The sequence below is a fragment of the Salvia miltiorrhiza genome, chromosome 5, assembly GCF_028751815.1.
Source record: "Salvia miltiorrhiza cultivar Shanhuang (shh) chromosome 5, IMPLAD_Smil_shh, whole genome shotgun sequence".
Classification (NCBI taxonomy): Eukaryota; Viridiplantae; Streptophyta; class Magnoliopsida; order Lamiales; family Lamiaceae; genus Salvia; species Salvia miltiorrhiza.
Genome location: NC_080391.1, coordinates 40,580,514 through 40,598,958, shown reverse-complemented (window position 1 = coordinate 40,598,958; position 18,445 = coordinate 40,580,514). Strand labels below are relative to the sequence as shown.

Genomic DNA, 18,445 nt, shown 5'->3' with positions numbered 1-18,445 from the left:
AATTCAGAAGAATTCGCAGATTCGTATCTGAACAGACCAGTCAGCTTCAAGCCTTCGTTTGAAGCCTCAAACGTCCTCAAATCGTATTTCGCACAGAAATACGACTTCTTCTTCTTCGAGAGAGCTTTCCGTGGCCGCCTGATTTGTCTGAATCGGAGTTCTGTGGAGGAAGTTATGGCCGTTTTACGGAGACTGCCAGAACTTGGTTTCCTGCGAAAATCTGACTCCAGCTCAGATCTTCTGAACTGTATCCCGCTCAGCTTTCACCGTTGGATGGACAACGATCTATGAAAGTCCCAAGAGAGAATGCTCCACACGTTTTCCTGCGCCTCCCACAGCTCTCAAAACTCTAATTTTTATCAGTCTGTTTTCCTGAGAGCTGACAGCTGTATTTAATTAAAATTAAATACGTGTGGCGCCTCTTGGAATCTGTAATAGGCGTTCCTTCTCTCCTTCTAGGGCTAGGAGACTTTGGGCCAGTCCAGGGACCAGATACAAGGAATAAAGATGGGCCTCAAATAAATTAATTTATCTATGGTCAGCCCAGACCATAATTAATTTATAAATATCAGTTCATTCCACTAGAGAACCGATACTGACTTACCCCTTTATTGCCGGTGATGAGTCGGGGGCTTGTATTTAGACTTATTAAATCTCCGTATTTAAAATATCCGACATCCATTAATTAATTAGAGCTCTGACAGCTTAAATTAATTAATCTCTTTATAAATCCTTAAGCAGTACCACTCAAACTTTATTATTGCGCCTGAACTTAATCAACCTGCAGGGTTTAGCGCAATAAACCTTATTGAGCTCCTTAAGGGGATGTCATTATCCTATACCGGATACGGGTACTAATACAGATAATCAAATATCATATATTAACCGCTATCACCCAAGATACAGAGTACTCGAGTTAGTATATAACTTTCAACAATAGTAAGTCAAAGTGATATACGAATTAACATATATATCTGAATACTTATTAGTATTAAGATCTTATAAGTCACCGAGATCTTGATTCTTCATTTAAGTCAGATAGAAGAATACATCTCAACTGTGGTCCTATCAATACGAAATGACGTACCAGTATAGACAAGTAGCCAAGACAAACTACTTCCATCTATACTGCAGCCTAAACCAATAACTTGTCCTAGAGTTATTTCGGTTGTGATCATATTATATCAATCTAGTCCATATATCTTTCAATAGTGCTGAGATTCAATAATATTTAGGAGTCTAGTGATACTATTCTAGACTCATTTTGAGAAGAAGACTTTAGGTTCAGAGTAAACTCTTGCTCTGATACCATTCTGTCACGCCCCGACTTTCAGAAAAAGAATGTATAAATGTCGAAGCATGACTAAAAGAGAACTCAATAACTAGAAGTGAATGTAAACCGAATTTAACATAGTAGAGAATGGTCTGAACCCAAAGCGTAAGATAAGATCAATTTACATTAGTAAACTGTACAAGAGTCGTCATGGTATACAAAATAGGAAGCGGGTGGAGATATACAAAAGAGTTGTTCCATTAAAGGAATTAGTTATATACAATAGAAAAAAGAATCTTCATCTCAGCACCACACTCCACATTCGCCGCTCAACATGCAAACATTTTAAAAAGATTTGGCTAAGCACTATTGTACTCAGTGTGCTATTGCCGTTTATAAAACATTTGAAAAGAACCATATAATAAAATGTTTCATGCTTAACAGTATGCATATGAAGCTTTTAAACATAAATCATACATCATAAGCATACAAAACTTTACTTTCTTTAACTGCCTCTACTATTGGTACAACTTATAACTGTATGATCGTCGAGAAATTTTCTTCCACATACGATTCCCTTTTTCAGAACTGAGGAACCTGGCCAAGTTCTACCCAATTCTAACTTCCGTGCACACTACACTCTGGCTAGTACTAGCTCAGAGCACGATCGTTAACTCCTTGTTAATTGGTAAAGCCAACTTCATGCCAGTTAATAGCACATACCCAATAGAGAGTAAAACATTGAAGCATGAACATTCACATTTTGCTTTCATAAATATCAGAGCTTAGTAACTCAAAAAATACATTTGAACATAAACACACCTGATATACAAGATGGTCTTGATCTTGCTATAGAGTGGTTCCCACTTAGGTATCCTCTTCAGTTGAGCCTACAATATAAACCTTAGGTTTAGTAAAGACGAACTAAGTCTATAAAACCCATCTTATATAATCTATCCTTCATCATAAGTCCATACTTTAATCCTATATTCACAACACCAAATTAATAAATATAAAGTTTTAGTATATCGTGAATATGCAAAGCACATAGTCAAACTTTAAATCACTAAAGCATATACTAATAAGTCAAATCACATTTACACATTGCACATATTCACCTTAGCAAACAAAACCATACTTGAAAAACTTGATATATGCAATAGTACATGCACAATATCTTCTACATTTCACTCAAATTCAAAAAAATATTATCAATTCATTGAAAATGAATCAGAGAATATGATATATGGTTTTGAAAACCTCTAGATGTCTATTGTATTGTAGAAGAAACTATGAACTAAAATAATTACTAGATTATGATATGTGTACAATTTAGTATGATCTACCAAAAATAGTCAGTTTCAGACCATATAATTAGAAATTACTTGAAAAATATTAAACCTCATCAAATGCAGCTCAAATTCGAAACACAATATCACAAAACATTATACTTAATATGGGAAAAGTTTCAGATTAATAAAACTATATATGACCTTTCAAATAATTTGTGAAACATTAACTAAAATAATTGTCCAATAAAACACCACTCTAAACTAACTTATTTAGAAAATTTGTAAATTATTGTATTAAATGGATAAAAATATAAGCCATATATTTATAGAAACCTATGAATGTCTAGTTTCATTAAAAATAAAGTGGGGCTCAAAAATACCAAACGAACAGAGAGTAATACACCTTGTACCATAACTTAGCAAAACAGTTCGATTTTGACCAACATTTTTAAAACTAAGAGTAAACATATAACTGAACTCCAATAGCTATGAAATTTTACATGAAGGATAAAACATAATCAAGTTGATTCAGTAAATTTTTTAAATCAAAATGACACTTAAAACATATCAAACCATTAGTTACAAATCACTGCGAAACAGGGGATTCTTTCCAGTTTTTCAAAAATACTAATCCTTCACTAAAAATTCTGAAAATTAATATTCTAATCCTAGAAATACTAAATTATACACAGAAAAATATAAAATCAATATCCCTACATGTTAACTATACGAAACGAGATCAACAAATCGAATAAAAATTCTGGCCGAAACAGTTAATTATGAGCCCTAGACTCTATATGCAATTTCTTATACAAAACTATAATTATCATGATTCTAACATAAACCTTTCACAAAATTAAAACCCTATTTGCACACCTAATTTCAAGAATTAAAAGAATTCATGAGAAGCATGAAGACCTTAAACTCTATTATTCACCTTCATTTCCTTGGAGAAGTTGGAACCATAACACATTATCGAGGATTGTGAATTTATCCTTGATAGCATCTTTGAGTGCGAGCCAGTTTAGCTGAAGCTTGTACCGATGGAAAACACCTGAGTTACCTGACCAGCAGTTGGTCTGTTGAAGCCAGCTAACATACGTAGCAACGTGGTTTTTCCTGATAGAACAAGAGTTGATCCATCATGAAGAGTGGCATTGATATGGCGGAGAATCTGCTGTGCATTTCTCATGCAAGAGACATTGTCACTGACATTGAGGATAAGCCACTGGGACTATCTAAGGGTACCTGCTAGATGCTGGTGCTTGTTGGATGGAAACGGTGAGCTGGGGGTGGCGTCGGCCAGGGGCTGAACGTACGCCGTGCCATATAAATATTGAACCGAATTAAAATATAAACAACTGCAAAATATATTTTAATGAATAAATAAATAAATATTTTCAAACACAATTACACAAACATAAATAAAAAGTCGTAAAAAAATAATGAAGAGAGAAAAAATAAAATATTTTAAATTTTAAAATTTTCATAGCTTATTCGTTTTAAATTCATTTTTGATGATTTTTATATCATACTCCCTCCGTCCACGAAAGAACTTCCTATTTTTCCTTTTTGAGACGTCCACGAAAGAACTTCCTACCAATTTTTGGACTATACCCCATCACTTATTTTTTCACTTTTTCATCACACCCAATACTAATTACAATACATTTTCACCGGTCCCAATACATTTAATAACTTTTTCTCCACTTTTAATACATTCAACAACTTTTTTTTAAAACTTGTGTCACTTGTTATTGATCACAGTCAGGGGCGTAGCCAAGGGGGGGCTAGGGGGGGCTGAAGCCCCCTCCCAAATTTTGAGTTTTTTTTTAGTATATATATATATAGAGAGATATATGTTTATATTATAAAAGAAATTTGTTTTACAAAAGTTGATTAGCTTGTTATATTCTTCCATTTATAATTAATTTAAGGATAATTGTGTTATTTAAAACTATATAATCTATAAAAATATTATACATTATTATCACTATTATGCTTGTCTTTTAATAGAAAATGCATAAAATGGATGGAATGCCCAAAAAAAATTTGTTTGCTATTATTACTATGCTTGTCTTTTGTTATTATTGATTCTAGCTTGTAATTTATTGAAAATATATAATTTATGAAAATGTTGTTCGTTATTATTGTTATTATGCTTGTCTATTAATAAAAAAATGCCTAAAATGTACGAAATGACAAAAAAAAAGTTTGTAATGTATTGAAATTAATTTGTAATATATTAAAACTATATAGTACATGAAAATGTTGTTCTTTATAATTACTATTATGCTCGTCTTTTAATAAAATATGCTTTAAAAATACAGAATGTCCCAAAAAAAATTGTAATGTATTGAAACTAATTTGTTATATATATAAATTATATAATCTATGATAATGTTGTTATTTATTATTAGTATTATGTTTGTCTTTTAATAAAATAATGCCTTAAATATACGGAATGTCCAAAAAAAATTTCAGCCCCCGAACCCCCGTGTAAGTTCAGCCCCCTCCCAAATTAATTCCTGGCTCCGCCACTGATCACAGTCACAGTATGCTATGCGTTGCTCTCATTTCTCTTTCGCATTTGTTTAACGAGCTCTTTTCGAGTCTCGGATCCTTAGTCTACTCTCTTGTGCCTTCAAGGGTTTTTTTCTTCTCTTTTATATAAAACCTCAATTTCATCATCAGGAAGTTCTTTCATGCACGGAAGAAGTATTAAAAATATTGTCACAAACTTAAATTTAAAGCAGGTGAACTTTAAAGCTAAGGACAATGGCTATGGAAAGGCACAACAACAATTCAAAGAGAGAAAGAATAAAGAGTAAAGATAAAAGTTATATTTCACACAAGACTGAACATGAAGAGAGTAAGTGTTATAAGATGTATGGGTGTCCATACTTGTACAAAAGATTTAAAGAAGGGAAGAGAAGGGAAAGGCAATGGTACAAAACCATCGCTAAGAAGTGATAATCTATTGCCACTTGGTCTTCAACTTATGACAATGTTTAAAATGATAAGAAATCATCAAACTCCCATCCATTCTTTTCAAATTGAAAGTCTCCACCAAAACATAGCATCCGAATTCATTCCAATCGCCACCTCCTTCCAATTTCTCCACCTTATGAATCTTCACTTGCCTCCCCTCCCCTCCCACCCACCCTCCCCTCTCTTCCTCCCATTTCATCCTCTCCACCAACTCCACTCTCAACCCCACTCCTCCGCCACCGCCGGCCTTAAACCACACCACTCCGCCGCTTGTGCTCCACGTAGCTTTACTCCCACCAACAAACACCTCCTCCCTTTCAACTGCAGCATCAATCACCACCGAATTCCCCTTATTATGATCACGATCAACCTCATATATCTTCTCCCATCTCTGCTCCAATATAACCTCATAATACATGGATCGTTTCACCTGATCTCTCAACGATCCATCCTTGACAAACACGAAGGGAGTGTACCATTTCCCCACCACGCTCGACGAATCCAACTCCGGGAGACGAGCACGGAGCCCGTGGTCGAGGCCCCGTGCCGTCTCCAGTTTGAAAGTGTGGGGAGTCTTGGTGTCGACCGTCCACCCCTTTTGCCGCAGGAAGGAAGGAGGGAAACCATCCGACGTGACTGAGTTCGCCACGAAGTGGCCGTCGGAGCTCCAAAAGGCATTGTATGGAACAATCTGGAACTGCTGGTACACGTTGCGCGGGTCCAACGGCGTCGACTGCACGTCCTTGACGCAGCGGCAGAAGCAGCAGCTCACCTTATCTTCTTCTCTCGAGCAGGTGAAGGCTTCTCTGAGAATAAACATTCATCACTCAGTCCATCTTAATTATGATGTAAAGCAAGAAAAAGCAGAGGAGAAGTGGTACCCTATGCGTTTCCGATGGGGAACGACGGCGTAGTAGCGATTGGAAGACAAGGGGCAGTTGAGAGCAGGAATCAAGAAAACAGGATCGTTAGATACATCAGTGGAGTCGCCGTTGCTGGTGGTGTATTGAATGATGAGCTCCTTGTCTTGAGGGAAAGGCAGCTGCTTAAGGCTGTGATTCTTAAAGACTCCGAAAAAAGAGTATCTCAAAGATTCCTCGTCTTGGATTACCAGGAATCCACTGTTGGGGCCGTCGGGAGCTGCTGCTACAATTTCTGGGGATTTTAGCAGCTGCGACAGAGGCCTTGTCACATACATTTTTTCTTTCTTTCTTGTGCAAATTTGGTATACCTCGGAGATCAGATGCATATATATACTATATATATAGTCATCGCTTTGACATTTCTTTGCTTTATTAGTTCGGAGTTTCGGATGAATTGCTAAAGTCTCAGATTTGAATATTTTCTAATACTAAATGTATACGTTGCACTTGCAAATTTGACTTTTGCAATCTAATTCTAGATGCTAAGCGCCAACCACATACGTATCAAAATATATTACTCCGTATTATTCGTTTAGACTTTAGATGATGTCATTTGTCTGAATCAACATGATTATTGTTTTATGGGTTAAGAGCATCCGCAACGCCCTTACTCGAGTGCCTACTCGAGTAGATGATATTTTCAACTTTGATCATATTTCATACAAGATTTCAAATTTTCATTTTTCCCGACTAAAATCTTTAATTTTCGACATTTTTCAGAAAATATTTCCAACTTTTATTTTTTGTATACACAACTTTTAGCATTTTTCAACGATCTAATGATGAGTTATGTCCTCGAATTCTTGAGTAGAAAATTTCTTTTTTCCACATCACCCAGTAAAACAACGTTGTTCTACCTAAGAATTTGGTGTTGCGATTTATCACTTAGTTGCTCGATTTTGTGTAGAGGATAATTTATGAAAACTCTAAAAATTGAGGGTTTTGAATAAATTACGAAAATTATGGACATTTTTTGAAAAATGTTGAAAGTTAAGAATATTTTCAGAAAAATGCTAAAAATTTGAACATAATTTTCTAATGAAAACGAAAATAAAAAATATTTTATAAAAAATATTTAAAGTCGAGAATACAGAACATGATTTATTCTTTTTTTTTTATAAATTAACAGTATTAAATAAAGAAATTTAATAACTGCGCCACATGGACTCGAATTCAAAACCTTTGGCCTTAGATATTAACTCCTTATCACTTACCTAACACATGGACATGACTTATCCTTGTTTTGTTTACGACTAGGTCATGTATGTATGTATTTAGGCGAAGTACAACGCGCTTCAAAGGAAAGTTTGGGGAAGTTTGGCTTAATCACATATATCAATAAATGATACTTATTCATCCCACTCAATTGTTCATCAAATCTAAAACAACCACTTCTTGTTTATTTCACAGATTCAGCTGATCAATCAAAGTATTAAACCAAATCGGCTTTCCACTAATTTTAGCATTGCCTATTTCAGAGGTTCAGATGCTCTATGCCAACAGAGTCCACTTCTGTCTTACTAATGAATTTATCATTTTAAAGCTTAAAAAATTAGCTATCATTGTATACAATTAAACTATCGATAAAAGTATGGTGATTAATTTTGTGATGCATGTTATGGAGGCCCAAGTTACGTTGCATATGTGGGCTGATTTAGTCGAATCTTTTATTTGTTTTTATTTTATTATTTTCGTGGGTTATATTAGGGTGGCTGAAATTGGGCCTTAGTTGAGTCAGTTTTGAGTTTTATACCTTGTTTTGACTAAAGATTTGTTTCCTTATTAGATTAGGAGTCTTTTTTCATATTTATTCTCCTAGTTTGGTTAGGTTTTCGCATACCCTATATATAGGGCTTGTTATGCACGAAAATTGGAGACCATGAACATTATTTTATTAAAAACTGTGAGTTTTATTTCTCTCTTGAGAGTTTTCTATTTCTTCTTGAATTTTTCCAAGAGAATTCATCTATCGGCGTAACGACGAGTCAACCAACCCTCGTTGGATGTCATTCATCGTCTCCGAGTTGCTGCATCAACGTCACGTTGGGGTTTAGGGAATTCAATTCGCCTAAATCATTCCGTGGGTTAGATTTAGAGGTTTTAGGATCTTCCATTATCTATCGTTCGTTATCAAGTCTTCCGCGTGCGTGTTCGATTGATTGATCGACAATGATCATATCATTTTGCCACCAAAAAGAGGCTGCCCAAAGAATGATACCAAAGCCAATGCTGTTTTTTTTTTTTACTTATTAGAGGGGAAGCAGAATCAGTTGAGTTAGAATCGGTTGAGTTTAAATCATAAACCTGACTACTTAGTTATTAAAATATGCTTTTCAAAGTTTATTAAAAATAAAAATAAAAGATGATTATCATAGATGGTGCTTCAGGTACCACTATAACAAAATTGTCTAGTAATGACACAATTTTAGTGACCTTAAGAGATATGTCACAAAATTTGTTACATCCTTAAATGTAACAAAGTTTAGCTACACCGACACATGTATCTATATACTTTAGTCACACATAAAAATATAAGTAAATTTTGTTTCATTTAAAAGTGTAACAAATTTTGTGACATCTATCCATGTAACAAATCTTGTGACATGTAAAACTATCACAAAATATTTTTATTACACACAAGTGTTCAATATATTTTTGGTGTGTGTTTGCGTGAGAGAGAGAGGGTGTGTGACACAAATTAACACACATATATAAATATAATTATATTATAATATATTATTATACAATTAAATTTTTAAAGAACTAATTATAATATAGATTGTCATAAGTTACAAAAATAACTACACTTTTATATGTCACAAAAATAACTACACCTTCAATGTCATTAAATTTAGCGACATGTCCTTATTTTTGTGACATGCATAATAGTTATCCAACTCTGCTGAAATAGAAATTTTATTAAAGAAAAAAAGAAAAGCAGAAAACTAAAGAACCCTTGAAAGCACAAGGATGCAGACTAAGGGTCGGACCTCACTAAAACCTTTTAGGGAAAAGGCGTAAAACAAAAATCATGTCACAATTTTATAATAGCTAGCTATCCAACTCAACATATCATAATTTTATTTAATAACATTCATACGTGTCACTATTTGTCAAAAATCATGTCACTAGTGGAACATTTTGTGGCTGTGTACAATACAATATGAGGTTAATACAAATCTAATTCTTAGTACAATGAATTTATGTGTACATAATATAGATATACACAATACCCTTCAAATTTTGATCAAGCAGTAATTATCTAATTTAAAGACTATTTTATCCCTTCTACGATTTTCCTTTGTTTACACAATTATTGCTTAAGTATCTAGACTGATATTTATATAGAAATCCAACAATTTCTTTGTAGCACTAATCATGGCAAATTTTTGAACGACGAATATTATTAATTAATTATATTATTTTCGAAATTAAAACTCACTATTAGTTTGCAAAAATTTAGACTATGTTGGGAACTTAATGAATATCATAGTCCTAATTTTGATGATACCAAAATTATTAGGTTTTCTTTGTAATAGACTAGAACTTTCTGAACTCAACTGTTGGAGTTCACTTTCTAGTTTGTCTAAGTGTTCTGAAGACTGAAGATTGAAGACTGGAGGACTGAAGACTGAAGAACTCAATTGAAGTTGCAATAAAAGGCTAAGTCAAATACTGATGTTTTGACTGAACGAGTTTCTCACTGAAGAATCAGTTATGACTGATTCATCAATGCTGGCTATGTAGATTTTGCTCACTGATACTAAAGTCAAGTATCAATTGACATTCTTCCTCGGACTGAATCTTCAGAGTTAAAAGGAAGCCACGCACTTTCAAGTACAGCCGCATTAAATGCAGAGATATTGAGAATCGTCTTTTCTCTGCAGAGCATTCCTTTTTGGTGATTACTTTTCAGAGGCGCCTTACCTCCTGTACCTGGGACGTCGTTTCTCGCCAAACAAGGAACCTCGAAGATTGAAGCCTCAGCCAAATTCGAATTACTCTCATAACGGATGAATTCTTGAAGACCATCTCCGCCAACGGATCTATTCAAGATCTCTCCTATAAATAGAGCTCGATGATCACTTCAATCTTCACCGATTCAAAAGCACAAGCTGAAACACTGCCAAAATTGCAACTCAGTCATTCAAAGATTTGAATCGAAGAAGAGAATACCCAAAGCCCAAAATCAGACTACTGGTTTCATACATTCTCTTAGATCCGTAGGCAACTAAATTATATATCCAAAGCCTAAGTTCCGATTACAGAGAGCCTGTTCTCTGGGATCTAGTTGGTACTTCGAACCTCCTTTCAACTGAGCGAAAGAGTGTTTGAGTAGAGCGGAGTTCAGACCAGTGTTCTGACTCCAAGAGATTTTAGCCAACTGCTGAAAAGGCATTGTTGTGTCTTAGTGTGCTAAGAGTGAGTGAGAAATCCAACTCAGTGTGTTGGTACTGAAAATCTGATTTTCAATTGTAAGATTTGTTGTGCACCCGTAAGCACTAGCCCAGAGTGTTTGTCAGTGTGATCAACTGACCGTGGACGTAGGAACTTGTTCCGAACCACGTAAAAATCATTTGTCGTTTATCGCTTTCAATTTTACTTTCTTATCTGTGCACAAACGTCTCTTTAACTGAAATTGATTAACTGCAAAGTGAAACTATAATCTGACAGCGTGATAATCAAAGGCTATTTCAAAAGATAAGTTTTCTGCTGCTAGTGTTATTAGTCTAACTGATAAATCTTCGGATAATCAGTAAGATTCATAACACTCCTCTGTTTTAAAATCAAGACGGAACCCTTACGCTAATATCAGTTAAAGCCTTGTGCCTAATTGATATCTTTATTGAAGTAATTTCAGTATCAGTCTTCAACCTTTGTTTAACTGAGTTTTCGTTAACTGTCAGTATCAGTTGATACTTTTTCAGTTAACTTCAAAAGGTTGTTCTGTGTGTTTTGAAAAATAGCCTATAGGTGTATTCTCTCCCCTCCCCCACCCACCCACCCACCCACCTATTCTAGACCTTCCGGGACCTAACAGACTATAATATATTAGCTAGAGTATGCAAAGTTATAGTGAAATTAACACTATAAATTATAAAATTGAAGGGAATTTAACTAGGATAATAATGTATTGTACTTTTATTCATTGATCATGATGTTCGATTATTTTATAAAAACATAGTATAGTGTAAACAAACTATAAGGTATTACCAACATTGAAAACAAAGAATAAAAATAATAATAACAATGAATATAATAGTAAGAATGATGTCACACATTAACATCATTGTTCAATTATTTGAAAAATCTATAATATAATGCAATATTTTTTAGGTATTAGTGAATTGGAAATGAAGATCATAAAAATAATAGGAGTCCATATAACGATGATAGTGCAAAAAGCGTATGAGGTACTAGTGCAGTTGAAAAAAAAATATTATAAAGTTGAAACAAATCGCTATAATTATGAGAATAATCCTCAAATCGATCATATTGTTCGATTATTTCATAAAAATATGTTATACTATAAAAAGTTAGAATAAATTAGTGAAACCAAAATTAATTAATTAATTAATTTAATGAAATAAATCACTGTATATAACTGTGAAAACAATGTCACAACGTTAACCACATTGTTCAATTAATATGGATAGAGGGAGTAATATATAAGAATTTTTAGGACTGGTCTATAAAAATTGTTAAATATCACTATATGGATAAAGGTTATAACATTCCTATAATTTAATTTTTTATAGCTATATTTTTACTTTCAACTATAGTTTTGTATTTTGTATCTCTATGAATAAAATAATGTAATTTATACTATTATTATTATTATTATTATTATTATTATTTAGCTCCAACAAAATTAGATAGGATAGTATAAATTAATGTATTAACAGCATCGGATTCTTCTTCCCTAGAAATAGGATCAATAATGGTTGCATTAAGAATTTTGGCTTTTGCTTCTTTGGTAAGGTAAAAATCCCACCATCCTTGAAGCTGACCTGTGAATCTGGTAATAATAGATTGGGCAATTTGCCTATCATTATTATCTTTTATTTTTGCTGCAGATGCATTAATAAATTTAATAATAACTTCTTCTTAAAGAAATCTAAATTATATCAAATAATATATTACTACTACCACTTTACGTGGCTCTGATACCACTATGCGTGGTACAGAATAAACATTTTAGTCTATTATAGAAAGGTTTAATAGAGGAAAATCTATTAAGTTTATTAATAGTAAGTTCCTCTTTTTCTTCTGATTCAGAAGTACTAAGATTTTCTTTTGTTAAAAGTGTAATATGTTGTGAGTTTGAAGATGGAGTTTCAACTTCTTTTCCTTTGATTTTAACCTTTTGAAGTCTATTAATTAGTTCTTCAAGGAATTCTTGGAGAAAATTTTATAAAGAAAATAATCATCTTGAGAATATTTCTGCTATTCTACAATTCGTAAACCATTATCAAGTCCCATGGATTATTAGATGGGATTATAACCTTGAAAATCAACAGTTCGATAAAATCGAAACGAAGATGACCGCTACCATACTTAAAAGAAGAATTCTTCTTAAATGGTGGCCAAAAGAAAATTTCTTTGATGAAGGTAAAACCTATGACAACAGAGGAATTCTATCCCTCAAACCATCTGCCAACATCATGAAAAATATGAATGCTCAGGCTCCTTCTCATGATACGTTGCTCAAAGAGCTACTTCTAAAAATGAATAAAGAATCTGTTAATTCTTTGTACAAAGAAGTTTTTGGAAAATCCTATGCAGATAATGAAGAAATTCCCTTGACATCAACATCTGAAAACGAAAGAAGACTTGTTGTTAAAGAACAACAAAATTATGAAGAAACTGAAGCAATGGATGAAGATGAAGATGATTCAGACTTCGATCTTGAAAAGTATCAAGAAGCACAAGACCCGAATGCAGAATGACGGAAGCAAAATGCAGAATGACACAATCAAAGATGCTTCACTTATTGTTACTACTATTACCTTTTAGAAAAAAATGGCCAACCTTTTCCTTTTTAACTTCTTGGACAAAATGTGCCGGAAGTCTCATTTTTCTCTCTATATAATGCCTATTGTAGTTTTGAAGAAGGGTACGCTTGAGTTCGCTCGCCCTTTTCTTCCTCTCCCTCTCTCACTGTCAAATATTTGTGTTTATTGTACTTGTTTGAAGTTCTGAAGAAATTCTTCTTATGTAAGTTTTATGTTTATATAAGCTTTCTTATCATGAAAAATCATGAGTTTAATTCCTTCAGATCGTAATTATATTTTTTATGCTCCATATGATTATCTTATTAGAGGTAGCAAATATGCTCACTATTTTAAAAAATTAAACGAAAAAATTAAATCTACTAAAAATCTTATCGATTTTATTAATGAACGTCTTGAAGATCCAAATATTAGTGAATTCGTTAAAAACACAATTTATATTCCTCAGTTAAAAAGTGCTACACGAAGCCTTAAGGCCTTGTAAAAACAAGGTTCTTACATATCCGCTGCATAATATCTGAATAACATAAAATGTTTATTCTGTACCACGCATAGTGGTATCAGAGCCACGTAAAGTGGTAGTAGTAATATATTATTTGATACAATTTAGATTTCTTTAAGAAGAAGTTATTATTAAATTTATTAATTGCAAGTTTAGAAGCTCTACACGAGCATTGCTCTAAGTCGGGTATCTGTAAATCCTGTAAAGCCCTTTGGGTAAGGTAATTTAATATAAAATCTAAACAAATTAGCTCAGAAAAGGGTGAAACCACTCTATTTTTAACAGATCTAAAAAAGGGTAATATGGCCATCCCTAAAACTATTAAATGGAGTCAAATTAGTCTCCCTGAAGTCTGGCAACTTGAGAACATAGCTCCACCTGTTAAAGAAGAAACGCGAAAACTTGAGAGTATCATACAGTTTGTAGATGGTGATGCTGAAATTAGATTTTCTTCTCAAAGAAAATTTAGAATAAAACTAGATGAAGAAGGAAAAGTGTAATACCCCGTTTCCTCGAGTTAAGTTTAGAATAATTTTGAACTTAGATTTAAGATGATTCACGTCGGATTAAGAAAAAGAATTTATTTTAATTCCAACAAAAATGATTTACAAAAAGTTTTGTATATTTTAGTTATTTGAATTTATATGCATTACATATTTATTTAGTTTAGCATTCAAGCATTTTCACGAACTTTTAGTTAGCCAACCCTGAGGAATTATTACAGTTTCGACAATTTTATCCTGAGGGATTTTATTTGTCCCATCACCACCCATACCCCTATGTTCTCCATCAGCCACCCTACTTACCTGCTACAGCCCCAATTTCAGCCCCAAAAATTAGCAAAAAGCATGCATCCCATCGCCACCCTATTGCCGTGTCCTCCCCATCACTCACACCTACAAACCTCCATAATTATAGTCTCCAATCTGCACTCTTCTATCTATTAGAAACACACTTCACTCATCCTGAAAATTTTCATCGGCTCCCCAAGCTCATTTCACCAGAAATCAAGTGTTGAGGTAAAGATTCAAAATCATTTCTTTTATCTCCTTTTAAGAACACCACCCCTTTCGTTTGAAAAATATTCATGATCTGAACTTTCACAGCAAACAAGCAAAAATCAGAATACCAACTGAAATCCTCGCCAAGGTAACCACCTGACTTTTTCGCCTACCTCTGTTTATACATTACGCCTCTAGCTCCAAATTGGTTTAGCAGAAACCACAAATAAACCTCAAGATTTACACAACAAAACATTTCAAGCATTTCAATAGAATGACATTCATTTATTTACAAGCATGATTTCTTTTTTTAAGAGAAGAAAAATGGAGTCTTGAACTTGGTTTGTCTGTCGAGTCTGGGCAGAAAGTCGACGGCGGTGGCTCGGCGCCACTGTCGGTCTGACTGGAGATGAGGGAAGGTCGGGGGCTGTGAGGCGGCTCATCGCCGTTGCTCCGGCGAGGTTTTGAGAAGAGAGTCAGTCAGGGGAGGCCGAGCCTAGGGCTCCGGCGGGCGGCTCCTGCTGCTGCTTGTCGCTGGAAGTTTCAGAGAGGGAGGCCAGGCACTGCGGCTCTGCCGTTGCTGCCTAGCCACGGTGAAGAGTGGGGAAGGAGAGGGCGGCGGCCTGGGGGGGGTCGTCGGCCATCGGAAACAGGGGCTGGGGCGGTGGTTAGGGTTGCACAGAGGGAGGCCAGGGCGCGGCGGCCCTGCCGCTGTCGCTCTGCCACGGACGGAGGGAGAGAGCAGAGTGAGGCAGAGCTCCGGTGGCGACTGTGTTGTTGTCGAGTCGAGTCAGAGAGACGGAGGCAGCGTCGCCTGATCTATGGGCGGCGGCTGGAGAAGAGGGGAGGGGTCGATTTCCGATCTAAACTTTGAGCGGCGGAAGTGTGGGAGATGGAGGCCGGTCGACGGCTGTCTCGCCGGAGGGAACCGCGGCGGCGGGATTTGACTGAGTGAGGATGAGGAAGAAGGGGGTGAGTTCGAATAGAGAGAAAGAGGTGAGCAGTCGAGATTTGGGAAAGAGAGTGACTGATATGTGTTGTGTGCGTGACTGATGGAAGAGAAAGGGGAAATAGGAAGGGGTTAGGCTAGGGCTGCTGTTGGGCTTGAGTTGTGGGCCGAATTATATTTTAAATTTTCAGTTGGGCCATTGTTTTAAATAAATGTGTTGGGCCCTTATTTTATTTAAGGATTTTGGATTGCCTTCAATTTATTAAATTGGGCTGTCTTATGTTTTATTAATTGAACTATTAATTAGTTTGATTAATTTATTTAAAGGATAATTTTCATAATAATATTATATTATTATTATGTGCATATTTTAAGTAAATTACTTATTATATGCCAAGCATGACATGAAATTGCATTTTATTTTGCAATAAGAGTATTTACGATTTAATTGGTTTTTTTTTTATAATTCCAATTATTTAAGAAAATCGAGGAAGGATATTGTTGGTGTCCTTAACTCAAGAATTTAGTTTTCAATTATTTATTTACTAAATTTTAAAAACCCGACGTGATGAATCAAGTATGTTTAGTACGTCCACTAAGACTTTAAGTTAGCTTCACGAGACCTATTAAGAATAGAATTTCTTGTAGGCTTTATGAACCAAGGGGATTAGCCCTGCTTTCCCAAAACGAATTTATGTGATTATGATCTTCAGGCTTTGCCTATCCAGGTGGGCTTACTTTCCAAATGTACAAAGTATGATTGAGTTATTAAGCTCTAAATGTTTCAATAAATTGCAAATTGTTTATTTAATGAAATGCAAACTGTTTATCCAATAAAATGTTTATGTGCACTCTGCTCTGTTTAAGGCTCGCGCAGTTAATCAATTGAGGTTCTCTTATGACCTAATACGCTGTTTGAGAATTGTGTACACTCGTTAGCTGACTCGGTGGGTTGATCTCCATCGGGCACTAACTAAGAGGCGTTATAAGGGTGCTTGCTGGATGTGTTCCGAAGCATGTAATGTAAGGGCTTGCCTGGGTAGCGTCCCGAGGTCAATTCAACTTCTCTGAGTTATGTCCTCAAGGCAAGTGCAATGGGAGAAATGGATCCGTCGGTGGCTAAAAGGTCCGGGATAACAGCGAGTAACGGAAAGAGAGTGTGACATGTGCGCACAAATGAAAGAAATTATTTTTAACATGCTTAGAAGTTATTTCACTTTAAAACCTTCTAAGTTATGTCAAGTACGATTGGATAAACTGTCTTTAAGAAAATATGAAATGTTTATGAAAATGCATGCCCACTGAGTACATTAGTACTTAGCCCAAAAATACTTTCAAATGTTTTCAGGTTGGCTGGCCGGTGCTGACGGGACGGAGCTGAGGCTAGAGTTAAATTCCTATGTTAGACTTCCGCTGTAGCAATTACTCATATCAGTCTTTTGTTTTCCCAACTTAAGATCTTCATGTTAAATTTCAAATGATATGCCTGACCGAGCTTAAACTCTTCACTACTAAGTTTATGCTAATGAACGTCGGTTGTCAGAAGCATGAAACAAAACTTGTGATCCAAAGGGGCATAGCCCGACTTTCTATCCTATTTCGGTTTTAACAAGGTTTTTCCCTTGTTTATTTCTATGAATTATTCACACCTCGATTATATTTATTCCTTCAAGAATTGGGGTGTGACAAAAAGGTTGGCCATTTTTTTCTAAAAGGTAATAGTAGTAACAACAAGTGAAGCATCTTTGATTGTGTCATTCTGCATTTTGCTTCCGTCATTCTGCATTCGGGTCTTGTGCTTCTTGATACTTTTCAAGATCGAAGTCTGAATCATCTTCATCTTCATCTTCATCCATTGCTTCAGTTTCTTCATAATTTTGTTGTTTATTAACAACAAGTCTTCTTTCGTTTTCAGATGTTGATGTCAAGGGAATTTCTTCATTATCTGCATAGGATTTTCCAAAAACTTCCATGATATTTCCAAAGGATATTAAAAATATATGGAGAAAATTTTATAAAGAAAATAATCATCTTGAGAATATTTCTGCTATTCTACAATTCGTAAACCATTATCAAGTCCCATGGATTATTAGATGGGATTATAACCTTGAAAATCAACAGTTCGATAAAATCGAAACAAAGATGACCGCTACCATACTTAAAAGAAGAATTCTTCTTAAATGGTGGCCAAAAGAAAATTTCTTTGATGAAGGTAAAACCTATGACAAAAGAGGAATTCTATCCTTCAAACCATCTGCCAATATCATGAAAAATATGAATGGTCAGGCTCCTTCTCATGATACGTTGCTCAAAGAGCTACTTCTAAAAATGAATAAAGAATCTGTTAATTCTTTGTACAAAGAAGTTTTTGGAAAATCCTATGCAGATAATGAAGAAATTCCCTTGACATCAACATCTGAAAACGAAAGAAGACTTTGAAGGAATATTAAATTGAATTAATACTCGATTGCCCGATGATCGTTTCTTGGATTATTATTAAT

The 18,445-nt window shown here is 34.7% G+C and overlaps 1 protein-coding gene and 2 long non-coding RNA genes across 3 annotated transcripts; 1 reads left to right on the top strand and 2 right to left on the bottom strand.

Moving 5' to 3' along the window:
• Positions 1–1,429: 1,429 nt before the first annotated feature.
• LOC131024426 (uncharacterized) lies at positions 1,430–3,837 on the bottom strand. Its single transcript, XR_009101828.1, has 2 exons — positions 3,503–3,837; positions 1,430–2,163 (listed from the first exon to the last, which is right to left on the bottom strand). It is a non-coding gene; the product is annotated as an uncharacterized LOC131024426 (long non-coding RNA).
• Positions 3,838–5,386: 1,549 nt separating this feature from the next.
• Positions 5,387–6,855, bottom strand: LOC131024425 (uncharacterized). The gene is made up of 2 exons (XM_057953935.1): positions 6,438–6,855; positions 5,387–6,362 (listed from the first exon to the last, which is right to left on the bottom strand). The coding sequence occupies exons 1-2, from the start codon at positions 6,803–6,805 to the stop codon at positions 5,543–5,545; spliced, it is 1,188 nt and encodes a 395-aa protein (XP_057809918.1). The 5' UTR covers positions 6,806–6,855; the 3' UTR covers positions 5,387–5,542.
• Positions 6,856–16,590: 9,735 nt separating this feature from the next.
• On the top strand, positions 16,591–17,579 carry LOC131024424 (uncharacterized). The gene is made up of 2 exons (XR_009101826.1): positions 16,591–16,672; positions 17,293–17,579. It is a non-coding gene; the product is annotated as an uncharacterized LOC131024424 (long non-coding RNA).
• Positions 17,580–18,445: the final 866 nt, after the last annotated feature.